The sequence below is a fragment of the Solanum lycopersicum genome, chromosome 11 (assembly GCF_036512215.1).
Source record: "Solanum lycopersicum chromosome 11, SLM_r2.1".
Lineage (NCBI taxonomy): Eukaryota > Viridiplantae > Streptophyta > Magnoliopsida > Solanales > Solanaceae > Solanum > Solanum lycopersicum.
The window spans coordinates 4,282,090-4,297,301 of NC_090810.1; the positions used below are offsets into that span (position 1 = coordinate 4,282,090).

Genomic DNA, 15,212 nt, shown 5'->3' on the forward strand with positions numbered 1-15,212 from the left:
TATTATCCCCACTATTATTTTATTTTTTTGAAAAAAAACTAGTAAACTATTTAAGAATAGAGAAGGGTCCAACATTTATTTTGGTGCTAAAGGAACTCTCAACCATAAAAACCATAATTAGACATTAAAGCCAAACAAGAGAAACAAAAACAAAAAAACACATCATAGTTTGTTAGTCCCTTTCAACTATGATTCTATTTTTTTCTTATCATTTTTCATTTACAAGAAAATTTCTCATGGATTGAAACTCTCTCTCTCTCTCTCTCCTAAACAAAAAAAAAAAGAAAAAAAGAGATACATTTTTTGTTATTTTAGGGAAAAAAAAATAGAAAAAAGAGGAAGAGTTTCATATTTAATTTGTATTTTTTGAAATTTAGTAGAAAGGAAGATCAAGAATTGGTTGAAAATGTTACAAAGAGCTGCAACTAATGCTTATTCATGGTGGGCTGCTAGCCATATTAGGACTAAACAATCCAAATGGCTAGAACAAAGCCTTCAAGGTATGTTTTATTTTTCGATATTCATATCGAGAAATAGTATGGTTAGAGTTTTGAAACTCGATAGATAATAAACGCGCACTTTGTACTTTAGCATGGGGTTAGTACCTTTGGATTGCTGAGGAGGAAAAATGAAATTATTTCAAATATGAATAAGATCTGTCTTGTTGCACCTAAAATTTTGTGTTGACAAATTTGCAAATTCTTCCATTTTCTTATTGTTTATTTAGTTTCAAATTATAATATAAAAATGTTAACATATGAATTGCACAATGTTAGAAAAGATACAAAAAAAAAATCCAAGGAGATTGTTGGTACCTATAGGTATAGGAATAACATCATATTGCCATTTTGATTTCTATGTTCTCTTATAGTGTCGTTCTAAAAGTTTTCTTAATATGGTTTTGGCTCGTAACGACAACAACTATATCTCAGTTCTAAGCAAGTTAAGATCGAGTAAATGAATCATCACTAACTATGTTCGTTCCATTAAGCTCATCTAGTCAAACCAATGGATTCGGCTCGTTAAGTGTGGAAATGAAAAGTTCTAATAGTACTTATGTCATTCTAAAACTTTTCTTAACATGGTTTTGGCTCGTTACAACAACTACATCTCAGTCCCAAGCAAGTTAGGGCTATGTCGTTCCATTAATCCAATGGTTTTGGCTCGTGGAGGGTGGAAATCAAAAGTTCTAATTGTACTTGTGTCATTAGTTTTCTTAACATAGTTTTGGCTCGTTATAACAACTATATCTCAGTGCCAAGCAAGTTAGGGTCGGTTATATGAATCATCACTGAATGGTTTTGGCTCGTTGAGTCACGAGTGTGGAAACCGGAAGTTCTAATTGTAACTCATGTCATTGCAGATATGGAAGAGAAGGTAGAAGATGTGATCAAGCTCATTGAAGAAGATGGAGATTCATTTGCTAAAAGAGCAGAGATGTACTACAAGAAAAGACCAGAGCTAATAAACTTTGTGGAAGAATCTTATCGTGCCTATCGAGCGTTGGCTGAACGATATGACAAGTTATCGAGGGAGTTGCAGAGTGCCAACAACACCATTGCAACACTTTTTCCAGAACAGATTCAACTCGCGATGGATGAAGAAGATGATTATGGTACACCAAGAATGCCAAAGAACTTCCCTCAAGTACCAACAACTGGTGCAAATATACCAAACGTTCCTCCAAAGGCTCCTGTTAAAGACATGAAAGGTTTGTTGAAAACAGGCACACTGCAATTTCTAGGCAAGAAAACAGCTAACAAAGCAAGAGATGCAAACAAAGAAACACCAAAATCTGGTTTGACTAAAGACGAGGCACTTGAAGAGATTGACAAGCTACAGAGAGATATACTGTCTTTGCAAACTGTGAAAGAGTTTGTGAAAAGCTCTTACCAAAGTGGGATTGCTAAGACGATGGAAATCGAGCACCAGATTGTTGAGAAGCATCAAAAGATTTGCAGTTTGGAGGATGAATTTGGTGAGGCTCGGGTTATTGAGGATGATGAGGCTAGGACTTTGATGGCGGAAGCAGCATTAAAATCGTGTCAAGAAACGTTGGCTCAGCTCCAGGAGAAACAAGAACAGTCCACCAACGAAGCAAAAGAGGAGTTTAAGAAGATAGAAGAAGCTCGTAAGAAACTCAAGTCATTCAGGCAAAAGTACTTAGGTGATCCAGCTGATGAAACAGAACCAGATGAAAAAGATGATGAATCTGCTGGAGTAACAGATGTATCATCACAATGCACGAGCCTAGAAGAAATCGGTGAGAAAATGGAGTCGTTGCATGGCAAGATGAACGAGCAATTTGATGCAAGCTCTATGTCATCTCTAACAGTGACACAATTGGCAGAGAAGATTGATGAGCTTGTGAATAAGGTAGTCAGCTTAGAAGCAGCAGTTTCAACACAAACTGTTCTTATTGAGAGATTAAGAACAGAAGCCTGTGGACTCCACACACACATTCGGACTTTGGAAGACGATAAGGCAGCTACTCTGACAGGGGATACACACAATCTGAACGTTAGAGTGACCATGCTAGAGGAAAAGTTGAAGGGAATTCAGGATCTAAACAAAGACGTTGAAACTCAAAACAGCAGCCTTAAGACTCACTTTGCTGAAGCTCATAACAGTCTTGGCCAGTTATCGTTCAAATTGACGAGTGTGAAACCAGATGAAGAAGTTGATGAGACGGATTCATCACAAGATGAAGAGGAGGATCTTGCTGATATCAGGTTACAAAATGAGCCAGAAAAGAAAGAAAATCATGTTAGTGCAAGTGAAGCTAAGAAAGAACAAGATCCTGTTAGTGCAAGTGAAATTAAGAAAGAGCAAGATCCTGTTTCAGTTGTTAGTGATAAAGAAGTTCAGGAAGATACAAAATCCCTTAAGAAACATGTCGAACCTCTAGAGCCAACAGTAGCTGAAAAAGGTGAAGAGAGAGTCTCATCTAAATCTGAAAGTAGTGTTCATCATGAGCAAAAACCACTGGAAGACGAGGACAAGGACGATGACCTTACATGGCAGCAAATGCTGTTGACTGGTTTGGAAGATAAAGAGAAGATCCTCTTAACAGAATATACAACAATTCTCAGGAACTACAAGGAATTAAAGAGGAAACTAATTGAAATGGAGAAGAAAGAAAGAGACACTGAATTCGAAGTCACGTTGCAGATAAGAGAGCTAAAAAGTACTATTTCAAAGAAGGATGAAGAGATAGAAAGTTTACGTCTAAAGTTAAGTCTGGTACAAGGAAATGCTTCTGAAAGTTCAGAGTCGAAAGAAGAAAAACATCAAGATCTCAATCCTTCTGATGATAGAAGCTTAAAACCTGAGGACACGCCTAAAAATGAAGAGAAGGATGAACAGGATGCCAAGATCATTTTGATTGATCAATGTTCATCCCTCTCGCCAGTTGAAGAGAAACTCCGGATGGGCATTGATGCATTACTAGACGAAAACTTGAATTTCTGGCTAAGATTTAGCTCAGCATTTCATCAGATTCAAAAGTTCAAGACCACAGCCCAAGATTTGCAGGGCGAAATAACAACACTCAAAGAAAAGGAAACAAAAGAGGGCAGCTCCAAAACAGACATGAAATCAGAAATCAGGCCCATATATAAACACCTGAGGGAGATTCAGAATGAGCTAACAGTATGGTTAGAACAAAGCTTGTCACTAAAAGATGAACTGAAACGTAGATTCTCGTCTTTATGCAGCATTCAGGAGGAAATCACAAAAGCACTAAAGGACGGCGTTGAAGAAGATGAAATCAGATTCAGTAGCCATCAAGCTGCAAAGTTCCAAGGTGAAGTTTTGAATATGAAACAAGAAAACAACAAAGTTAGAGAGGAACTAGAAGCTGGTGTAGAGCATGTAACTACACTTCAAGTAGATGTTGAGAAGACATTAAGAAAACTAGATCATCAGTTTGATGTTGGTGGAAATCAACCACAATTAACAAACTCAGCAAGTAGATCAAGGATACCTTTGAGAGCATTCATCTTTGGAACGAAAGTAAAGAAGAGTAAACGTTCGTTTTTTCATCACAATAGGAAATACCAGGTCCTGAAAGGTGGAGTACCTTTATAGTTGTCTTTTTTTTTCCCTTTTTCCGGTTTTCCCCTTTGTTCTCATTCTTCTCCAGGTATTTTTTCATGTATCTGGATAGGCAAGAATGTTGGTCATACTTTTTTTTTTCTTTTTTTTTGAGTGAGAAGGTTTGGGGATTGTATGTATGGTCTTGATGTGTAAGTTAGTGTAAACAGATAATTTATATAACAGTACCATTCTTCAACTTGTAACTCTTACTCAGTTGGTCGTTGGTTCCATAAACTGAAAAAGAATCACCTTTATGATTCTGAAGGTGCTTCATCTAACCAAGAATTAATACAATACCGCGAAAATACTAGTAACGTGGGAACAAGAAAAGTTTAGCTGCATATCCAACTGAACAATCAAAGTTGTCTATAGACAAATTTATTTGGCATCCAAAACGTGATAGTTTATTACAATATGGTAGAAGTATTAGTAGTTTTGGAACAAGAGAAGTTAGCTGCACAGCCAACTGAACAAGAGAAGATGCATATGGGCATATTTATCTTACTACTATAACTTAATATATACTAAGCAGTGTCTGCAATAGCTGTAGCAGTGTCCTTCAGAGTTTCGAATGAGAAATATGGATCTTAATCTCATTGTTCAAAGTTATGTCTCGTTGGTTGTCGTGTCAAATGAGATATGTGAAACTACTTTTGCTCCTCTTCCTTTGGCCATGTAAAGGCCTATGTGATGCATGAATTCCTACATAGCAAATGATGGGAATGGTGAAATTGTCAAAAGACATTCGAGATTTGTTCCCGTGAAAAAGAAGAGTATCTGAGGATCAAGTTTTTATGGCTAACAGCCCAAATGCATGTGTATATACTTATCAGCTCACCTGTGGATGAGGTAAAGCTCCTTTTATATTTCTGGCAATCTGGACTGGAAGATCATAGGTAGCGCAGCCAGGGGAATATACAATCACGTCTTTCAGTGGGGAGAGAAATCCACGGTTTCGTGCAGATAAGACAGAACACACAAAATCAAGCACGCATATGTCCGTGCATATCCCTACAACCAATATCTAAACCAACATATTGATACTCACAACATCAGATAGAATTGGAATGGAAACAAATTTTGATTAAATTATGAAATATGGCGATACTTACAATTTTAATCTCATTAGCTTTCACCCAATTTACAAAGACATTAGATCCATCTTTCTCAATCGAGCCAAGGAAACCATCAATACAATCCTTGCATCGCACTGTCACATTAGGTTCATTCTCCAACCACTGCAGTGCTGCAAATGATGATAAAAGACCACATTCACAAAACTCACTTTTAACCTGAAAGGAGAAAAAACATGAAGGAAATACTAACCAGGAACCAACTCAGATTCATCTGTTCCAGCGATACAATGAGGAGGATTAGGTGGCTCAGGCACATCAGGATGATGCGAATCACGAAGTGCATAAATAGGCCATTTCTTCTCACAGAACACTTTTGCAAGTTTAACTGACTCATCAACCATTGCTGAAATTTGTCTATTTGGTGTCACCGGAGCCTATAGCAAAACAAATGGCACAAAATCACAATCTAACTGATATATGAGGAATAAGAATCACATGAATTGCTTAGCGAAACTAACGAGTTATCCACTATAGTCACAAAAATAGTCGAAAAACAAACATTAGAACAACATACTAATAGAAAGAGAGAGAGAACAAAACAACTCAAAAAAGATAACATAGATTGAATGAAGCTCCTTACTGGAGTGCAAGGTTCGATTATCACACTAGATTATCTACCCTGTGAATCCTGAATCCCAAGAAATTACATTGAATTAAGAAAAACAAAGATGATTTTTCGAAGCACACTTGTATGCAAATAATATTCACTTATTTCCGAAAAACTGTTTGGATATAGAATTGTTTTAAGATAAATTTTGGAATTTTCCAGTATTTGGAAAACTCCGAAAAGGTAGTTTTCACATATTTTTTTTTGCTTAAAATCACTAACAAAAAATAAAAAAAAATTCCAATTTGTACACATGTACAAACACAACTCCAGTTTCCAAATACACCATTTTCAACTTTGAAAAAAAAAATTCACAATTTTTATATCCAAATGCTTAAACTAGGAATTTCAAAGTATTTCCTTCTTCCTCTTTTTTTGGTTGAGAAGGAAAAGTATGAATTTTTAATGTTTTCACTTTGGTGAATACCGATCATAGTCGAGATGCATGCAAATTGACCACATATATCATATAATTATGAATTTCGAAGTATTTCCTTCACAAATAGATCGATCCAAACAGAATACGACGGATGTAATATACAGATTCGTCTAAATTCGTTATTTGTTTTTTTGTGCAGTCTATTTCCTATAAATACAGAAAAGTATACACATCAATATGAACTTAAAACTTAAATTAAATGATTGTGATTATAAATTTACCAAATTGCCAGCTCCGACGGTGCAGAAGCCATTAACGATGTCGACGAGTACGAGACCGGTGTTAACATCGCCGGTGAGAAGCAGCGGTTCATCTTCCTCCGCCGGAATCTCACTCTTCAGTAAGTCAATCGCAGCCTCTTGCCCCACTGTTCCCATCACTGATTTTTTTAAAATTATTTTCTGTCTTCTCCTTCTCTCCTATTTATATGGAAAAATTAGTTACTACGTGCTGTTATTTTTTTAGTTAATCTAAAAAAACAATATTGATACAATTTTTCTTTGGTAAACAATTTAAAATCTTCAATTATTTCTTAAATTTCGTGTCAGGTGAAATAGTGCCACATAAAATAATAGAAAAAGAGTATATAGTAATATAAAATAACAATATTTTAAAATATTTATTTAAAATATCATAATGACAATATTTTCAAAAATAAGTTGTGTTCACATTTATTATTTTTTTGAATCTCCTTTTATTAATTAAAAGATCCAGTAGTTGAACCACATTCTAACCAATAACAAATTTAAAATAAAAAACAAATACAATATTCTTTTCTCCTCTTCTCAAGTCATTCTCTAAAACAATTCTCACATTTCAAGTTCCCTAATGTTCTTTATTTTTCAAGTAAAAGTCATTCCAAATTTGATTCTTCAACAAAATTTATGGATTAATTCAAGGATTTTCTTGATTGATAAACAATCAGGTATACATTATTCCAAATTTGATGTTCTAAGTCAAAAAGTCACAACCAAAACCTACTACTTCACTTCCTGGTCATGATAAATTTCGTCAACTTATAATATTTTTTACATAATTTATCAATATATAAATTATTTGATGGTCAAAAATGAAAAATACCACATAAATCCACCTCCTCCTTTTTTCTCCGTTTGAAGTTAAAACATACGTAATACATAGTATTGTAAAGATTGCCGTTTAGAAAAAGGCAAGGAAAAGAAGAATGAGGAAACAAGTTTGTGTATAATATGGTTATTTCCCTTTGCTAGCATCTGGTGGTAGCTGTAGACCCATAAGTCCAAGCAAGTTAGAAGCAGGTCCTGGAAGTCCATCTTGAGAAGAAAACGAATCCAGGAAATTCTTTACAAGATTGAAATCAACATCTACAGGACTGAAATCCTCCTCTTCCATGTTTTCTGCAGCAGTAGATGTTCCCTGATACATATATTTGCTTCAATGAGTGGACGTAGCAACATAGGACGTAAATACAAATGCAACGAACCATAACAGTTTCCATGTTTCGTGACATAGCGGGGCATATCAAGCAACAAGCCACATTCTCTATTCGTTTGGGACAAATGAATCAACTGTAAATTTAGTATAGCAGGAATAAGTGTAGACTAACCTCATCTTTCTTTATGGACTCAGACTCTCCATTTGCGCGGACAAAGGTATTACTTAGTGTGGTGCCTTTCAGTTCATCATTCAGAGTGTCCGAATACGAATGCATGAAAGCAGCACCTCCCTCATCATTATCATCATGTGGCTCGGCAATATCACTCTCATCTTCAGATTCATCTGCATGTGCAGTAGATGTCAGTTTTGCTTCTTACTCGGCGTTCTTTTAAAAGAGGGAGGGGGAGGACATGTAGATGATTTTTTTTTCCTTGTGATGTGCGAACATGTTATAATTTTAAGCATAACCCCTCACCCCAAAAAAGAATGGAACAAAAGCAACCAAATAGTGGTTGGAAAAATTGAAAGATAAACCAAAAGCTCTGAGATATCAATCTAGACTAGGAATTTCCATTGGCATAGAGCCACTGATGGTACAAATAAGTGACAAATTCTAATCTGCATGTAAAGTTAATATATAAAATTTTACTAGTGTTACCAAAAAGATTGACTTGAAGAAATTAAAAAAATCTCACTCACCGAACTCCATATCTGATGATGACCCTTCTTCAATATCAACATCACGGCCAATGTCTTCATTGCCCTGACCCCTCATAAACGATTCCAGGTCTTTCATAAAGTGATCGACATCAAAGTCCACTTCCTTTACATTCCTATAGGAGACAGGATAGGCCAAAATAAGTTACTAGCTCGCTTCAATGTAATAGCCCACAAACCACACTGAAAAGGTTAACAGCCCTAGGCAAGCCCCGTGTGACAAACTCAACCAAAAAGGCATGCAGGTTGTTTTGAACCTGTGATCCCCCATTTGGAAATCACTTACTCAAACCACCCTCGTAGGTGACTTCATATCTATTTGACAAGGAACTTAATATTTATGATGAAATTGATGACAAAATCTCTTGCTAACTATCTGATCTAACTTTACCCTTGCACACCAGAATACATACAAAAAAGACCAACCCAAAGTATAACTATAGGATACTACAATGTAACCTCTCATCAGTAAAAATAAGATAAAAGAAACCAAGCATATGCCACTTCATGTGTTGAAATGAGAGAAATGAAGCACAAAAACCTGTCCTCTGGAACCTCTGCACCTTCATAACTGGCCACTTTTGTGACAAATGCTTGCATAGAGTTCGATATATCTTTTAGATCAAAATTATCAGAATGATTGCTGGGCCCATCCTGCTCTTTTGATTTCTGTTTCCTTTTTGAATTGTAAAGTTCCATCTCCTTTTGCCTCTCTTGAAGAACGGAATTTAGCTCATCCTCTCCACCATAAAGCCATGAATCATCATCAGATGGCGGTATCTCCTGATCCTTAAAGTCATCAGCAGAATCAGGAAGGGCAAGGATCTCATCTATTCTTCGCACTGGAGCACTTAGTGTAGCACTGTTTTTTTTTCAATATTGGTTAGTAGCAGGTTAAGGTATACTTATGACACACAAGAACGTCTCAGACAAGAATCATAAAAACAGTACTATCAGTATATTGAGCAGTAAGAGGAGAGAACAGTGAATCAAGCAGAGAATATAAAGTATCATTACAGTAAACAATATGACCATGTCACTTCATAGAATTTCAAGCTTTCCTTTCAGTAAGGCAAGAAACAAATATTCAAAGACTAACAACTTCTCTAGGAGATTCAGATCTCTACAAAATCCAGTTCCAGTTTTTTTCTTTTTCAATAAATAAGGCACAAGGTTCATAGAATACAGTACGTATACACAAATTCTGCTATATAGAAGCTTCAAATTTCCTTTTGACATCTAGGACACATGGGGAAGTAAACAACAACTTGACCTCATTATTGATAATTCAGGGATGGACAGTCATAAGATTTCGAATCATCGAGAAATATAACTAAACAGACACACCCAAGAAACTTTTTAGCCTAGGACTCGTGAAGCTGCAAATGGCACCATATAGATCCTGATAATGCAATGCTCATATTTTACCCGATATGCAGAAATTATCCTGATGATAGGAACACTAAGAAAAAGTTTAATCAATCTACAGATATCATTAGTGATGCTCTAACGATGTCACCAACTTTTTTTGTTTTTGTTACTTAACAATAGTATCATTGAAACAAGCCAGTGCATACACCCTTCCCCCAAGGCAGGGAAGTAATTAGACATATATACACCAAATTTCCAGATATCTAATCCCGTTGTACCAAATTCTAATCTGTCATCAGTGTGGATCATCTAAAATTTTACAAAGAAACGTGACTTTTATACAAACTAATACAATAGATACCTTTCTCTTGCATGCAGTGAACTATTCTTGTAATACTCCTCAGCATTCTTCATCAATCTTTTATACTCCTTCGATCCTGGTAACAGCCCTTCGAAGTACCCACTCCGCTCTAGACTCAGCCTAAACGCATCCCATGTACTCCCTTTTCCGTCCATGCCCTGCCTCTTTTTCAACTGATAAATCATCTCAAATCCACAAGCAATCTTCATTCCCAGCTCAGCTTCCATATAAGCACCCACATCACTCCTGGGTGGCAAAGCCGGATAACATTTCGGCGCCTGAAATGTCTGCTGCACCAACTGTGCATACATTGCCCTAGACATCGTAACCAAAACTCGAACCAGCTCCTCCCCACTACCCCCATTCCCCAAAAACCTCTCCATCTCCGCCGCGAACTTCATTGTATCAATATCCCTATCGTAAAATCCTTCCACCGCAAGCGAAATCAAACAAGGCTCATGCTTTAACACTTTTGCAACTGACAGGGGAACCCTAACCCTAACCTTGTGCACATTCTTCTCCGCTCTATTGGGATACTCCTTCAACCTATTCTCTAACTGACGCTGCACTCCTTCAGGTGCTCTAGTACTACTCACATTCCTTAACAAATTTAACGCCTCGTGGATTGATGGGGTTGTGGGTATTACCGAATTAGGGATAATATGAAGAAACCCACCTCTGATAAAAACACGGTTCATTGCTGTATCAGGGTTAACCCAACGGGGGAGATAAAATGCAGTTTCGATCAATAAGAACTCCCCGTCACTATCCCAAACACGAATTGACACACTAGGGAAGCGTTTTGAGGTTTCGAAAAGGAGGAATACGACGAACCATTCGTCTTCGAGGTTGTCCCCGTACCGGAGTTTGCCGGAGAGATGGGGAGGGGTGGGGCCGGGGGAAAGGGTGAGGGTGAAGGGTTCGTGTTGCCATATGTAATTGGAAGTGAAAGGGGAGAGATTTTGGAGGATTTGGAGGTGAAGGGATTGGAGTTGAGAAGTTATGGAGGTTGGAGGAGAAGTGGGGTTTAAGGTAAAGTCTGGGTATATGGAGAAGAATACCGTGTCGTCAGCTAGACGGGAGTTTTTCTGGGAGAAGATGTTGGCGTAAGGGTCTTGCTCCGCCATGGTTGGATGTTGGGTCGCCGGGAAATAGACCGCCGGTGACGGTGAGGTTCTGGAAATTGTAAGAACAAGTAGAGACTGAAAGCTCGAAAATTCGGGAATTTTCCGTCCCGCCTAATATTGGTTTTGTTCGTTGTTTGGGCCGGAGAGAAAATGGGCTCGTCATTTAACTTGTATTCATTTGTTATGGTTGAAATTGTATTCATTTGTTATGGTTGAATGAAGTTTCGTATTTTTAGAAACGTTTTTAAGGTGAGTTTCGGGATAAAATGTATGAAAATGCTTTGGAGTGCAAATTAAAAATGTAAATTTATCAGGTGGAAGTCTTAAAATTTGAGACGTAAAGCTTGAATATAAAAACGTAAGTCCTGGGTATAAAAACATACGCTTGTGTATTTTTAATTTATTTTTTAAAACTTTTTTTTGCTTTAAATCATATTTATAAGGTTGGTGTAGTGATATTTCAAATAGCAATTATAATTTTTTTCTTCGTTATTGATTATTAATACTTATCTCAAATAAAAATCATGATCATTGAAAGATTTATTTTTACTTATTTTATTAGCAATAAAACTATAAAATTGAATAAATATGAGACAACACCCTGTAGATTCACGAAATTTCCATTTTGCGCTGTTGGGGCTTATGCCCTCCATATACTGTATAAGACGTCCTCGCCTCACGCCTCCACCTTTTAAAAACACTAATTATTTATTTTAAGTTCATGCAATTTAACAAAGTTTATATAAACTGACTAAATTTTTAATTAATTTACGTAAACTTCAATTTAGATGCATAAATTATTATTAAACATATCGTGAATTCTCAAATTAGAAAAAATTATATGATCTAATGCATAATTTCATTACCATGGGAAGATCAAAGACAAATAAAATTACAATAAAAGAATTGAAATTTACATCTATTATTAAAAATAATTAATAGTATTTAATTGACCTCCCATTTTCATATGGTCATTGTTACCAAAACACCTCCAATAATTAAGGCTATCACATAAATAGGAATACCAGCCAAAAATCCAAAAAGTGGATAAAATTGATACACAAATCCAAAACTAATAGGAAAAAATAAGAACCTTATAGCAAATCCCAACAACTTCTTCTCCAAATGTTATTTTTCTTTCATAAAAGGCTCGGAGCTACAGACGATAAATAATTAGCTAAGAATAATATGAATAAAATAAAAATTAAAAACAAATATCAACGATAATTGTAATACTTTCAATTTATGATCAAGATTTCAACACAAAGTAATGTGAGGAGAGCTTTTTTCTTTCTTTTTCTTTTTCATTTTCATAGCAATAATGATGATGGTTGTTGATCATTGAATGCATGAAGTTTGAAAATGAAATATGAATAGAAAAATTATAAAAAAGACTTTAATTTGAAAACTAAAGTTAGGTCTTGTGATGTAATTTATTTATATAAAATTGTATATAATTATATATAGGGGTTTGGGGGAGGGGGGGGGGGGGTCAAAGAATAAAGGGACAAATTTTATGTCAAATCACTTGAAAAACACTTAAAACGAATTTTCTTCTACACTCTCTTGGAAGATGCCTCATTTATTATAGTTGAAAGTTGGGCTTGTTGCTTCTTGGTGGGTTCAATTTAAAATATATATATATTTAAAAAATTTGATCTAAAATAAATGATAAAAATTTATATGACTATAATTATTTTCATTAATAGTAAAATAAATATTTTAAAATTAAATATTACTTAATATAAAAATATATTATTCTTTTAAAATTAACTAAAAAGGAAAATAACTCGTATGAAACTTTTACTCATAAATCTTACAATATCTTTTGTAAATGATTTTAAAAAATTCAAATCATTTTTCAGCGGTTGATATATAAAACTTTTACTCATAAAAAAATAACATATGAACGAGCAAAACTTAGAAAAACATCCAAATCTTTCAAATGAATTGGTATTGTATACATATAGTGATTTAGATAGTGATTGCTAGAATTTTAGCACTTGATCAAGCAAAAATGTAGAAAATCATTTAAGTCCGTCTAATAAATGAATTTGTATGATGTATATGTATTGATAGTGATTGATAAAATTTTTATATTATTGGTGAAATTTGACATATATTGATTTTTAATTTATGATTTTGAATTAGATAAATTAAATTATTATATTTTATAAATTATAACATATTTATATCTACTTCTGTTACTAAATGTTTTTTTTGTTTTCTCACATAAGTTCATGTGTTTGCGTTAATAAATCAAAGTTATAATGTATATTAATTAATTTACTACATTCAAAATTCACGTGATCGCATACTCTTTTTTATTAGAAATAATATTAAAAATTATGATTTATGAATTTATCCTCAATTTATTATCTCATATGTTATTGGGTTCAATAAACCTATACCTAATATTGTAGCTATTGCTCCCTACTTTGGAAAGTTCAAATTAGCTTTGTCATTGTTTTTTGAAAATAATTTAATTAATTTCTATTTTAGCTTAATTAACTCATTTGATTTTTTTTAGTTAATATATAATTATTGCATTTGAAGAGCTTTAATTTGGATTCGTTTACAAACTCACATATAATTTGTCTTTCTCAAACTGATTTTTGGGGAAATTTAACACATAACATTGAGATTGGTACTAGTGTACAAACAAACACGCCTTGTTACTTCCTAATAACACAAATATTTGTAGATAAAATTACGTACAATAAATCTTAGTGATTCAGTCCTATCTCGAATCCGTGAAATGTACTGAAATTTCCTTAGTAACTCAAACTTTTTCCCAAATGACCTCCCATTTTTCTTCACAATAATAACCCCTCTTCATTTGATCATTGCTACTACCAAAATACCTAAAATTATGACTATTATCTCCATCTTGTTTATCACAAATGACATAGTCATAGAACACAACCCCACTAATAATTATGGCTACAATATGAATAGGAAGACCAGCCCAAAATCCAAAAAATGGATAAAATTGATAAACAAACCCAAAAATAATGGAAGAATACAAGAACCATATAGCAAATCCCAACAAGCTCTTCTCAAAAGACTTATTTTTCGATTGAATGTTTCGATATGTAGATGATAAGTTATTTGCCAAGTAAGCACTAAAATATATGAAAAAGATGAAAGCTAAGAACGAATATTGACTGTTAGAATATGCTCGATATATTGTAGCAATAAAATTGAATATGATCAATAAGGTTTGAACACATTGTAATGTGAATGATGTAGAGTTTGTCATGGATATAGTTGGAGTTCTTCTTTTACAACTAGTTTGTGTATACATTAAGTGGGGTTTTATTATTTTTTTGTGTGTGTGTTATATCTTTGTGTATTACATTTATATATATGAATATAAAGTGGCAAAATGTCATGTCAATTGTCATATAGTCTTGGACATTATTTCAATTGAAGTAACGATGCAACTCCTATGAACCTTCTTGGAAAATACACTTTGTGGAAATTGCTTCTTCTTTTCTTGGTTGGTCCTTGGAAATAGTGTGTTACTGTACTAGATAATACTAAGAAATTTTACTTTATGACTTTGGTATAGGTTCGTGTATAATTTATTCTATAAAGTTTTATATAGCGTGAACAATTATAATGACATAAATTTATTTTCAAACTTGTTTTTTAAAAGTCAGTTATTATATATTAAAACTATCATGTGACCGGTTATACTTCTATATTATTTAGAAGTGAATTTATTTATCTCTAAAACATATAATATCACTCTCATATGTGAGGTGTATCATGCTCGTGCCAAATCAATGTCATCTCACTACCACCTGAGATGTAATACAAATTTTGAAGAAAAAAAATAATCTCTGTCATTCAATTATTTCTTCTACAAGGAACATCGTTATGGAACCACCATCATTGACATCGTATAGGTACCAGATTCATATATTTCACCATC

General features: G+C 34.2%; 3 protein-coding genes across 3 annotated transcripts; 1 reads left to right on the plus strand and 2 right to left on the minus strand.

Annotated features, from left to right (window-relative positions):
* The first annotated feature begins 78 nt into the window (after positions 1-78).
* On the plus strand, positions 79-4,294 carry LOC101262680 (kinase-interacting protein 1). The gene is made up of 2 exons (XM_004250473.5): positions 79-500; positions 1,364-4,294. Exons 1-2 carry the CDS (start codon positions 407-409, stop codon positions 4,087-4,089), a joined length of 2,820 nt encoding a protein of 939 aa, XP_004250521.1. The 5' UTR covers positions 79-406; the 3' UTR covers positions 4,090-4,294.
* A 153-nt stretch (positions 4,295-4,447) lies between these two features.
* On the minus strand, positions 4,448-6,947 carry LOC101247977 (nicotinamidase 1). Its single transcript, XM_004250103.5, has 5 exons — positions 6,502-6,947; positions 5,425-5,608; positions 5,211-5,344; positions 4,937-5,122; positions 4,448-4,800 (listed from the first exon to the last, which is right to left on the minus strand). Exons 1-5 carry the CDS (start codon positions 6,655-6,657, stop codon positions 4,705-4,707), a joined length of 756 nt encoding a protein of 251 aa, XP_004250151.1. The 5' UTR covers positions 6,658-6,947; the 3' UTR covers positions 4,448-4,704.
* A 196-nt stretch (positions 6,948-7,143) lies between these two features.
* Positions 7,144-11,473, minus strand: SGT1 (protein). The gene is made up of 5 exons (NM_001320221.1): positions 10,146-11,473; positions 8,955-9,275; positions 8,396-8,529; positions 7,866-8,038; positions 7,144-7,675 (listed from the first exon to the last, which is right to left on the minus strand). Exons 1-5 carry the CDS (start codon positions 11,270-11,272, stop codon positions 7,493-7,495), a joined length of 1,938 nt encoding a protein of 645 aa, NP_001307150.1. The 5' UTR covers positions 11,273-11,473; the 3' UTR covers positions 7,144-7,492.
* Between the last annotated feature and the right edge of the window lie 3,739 nt (positions 11,474-15,212).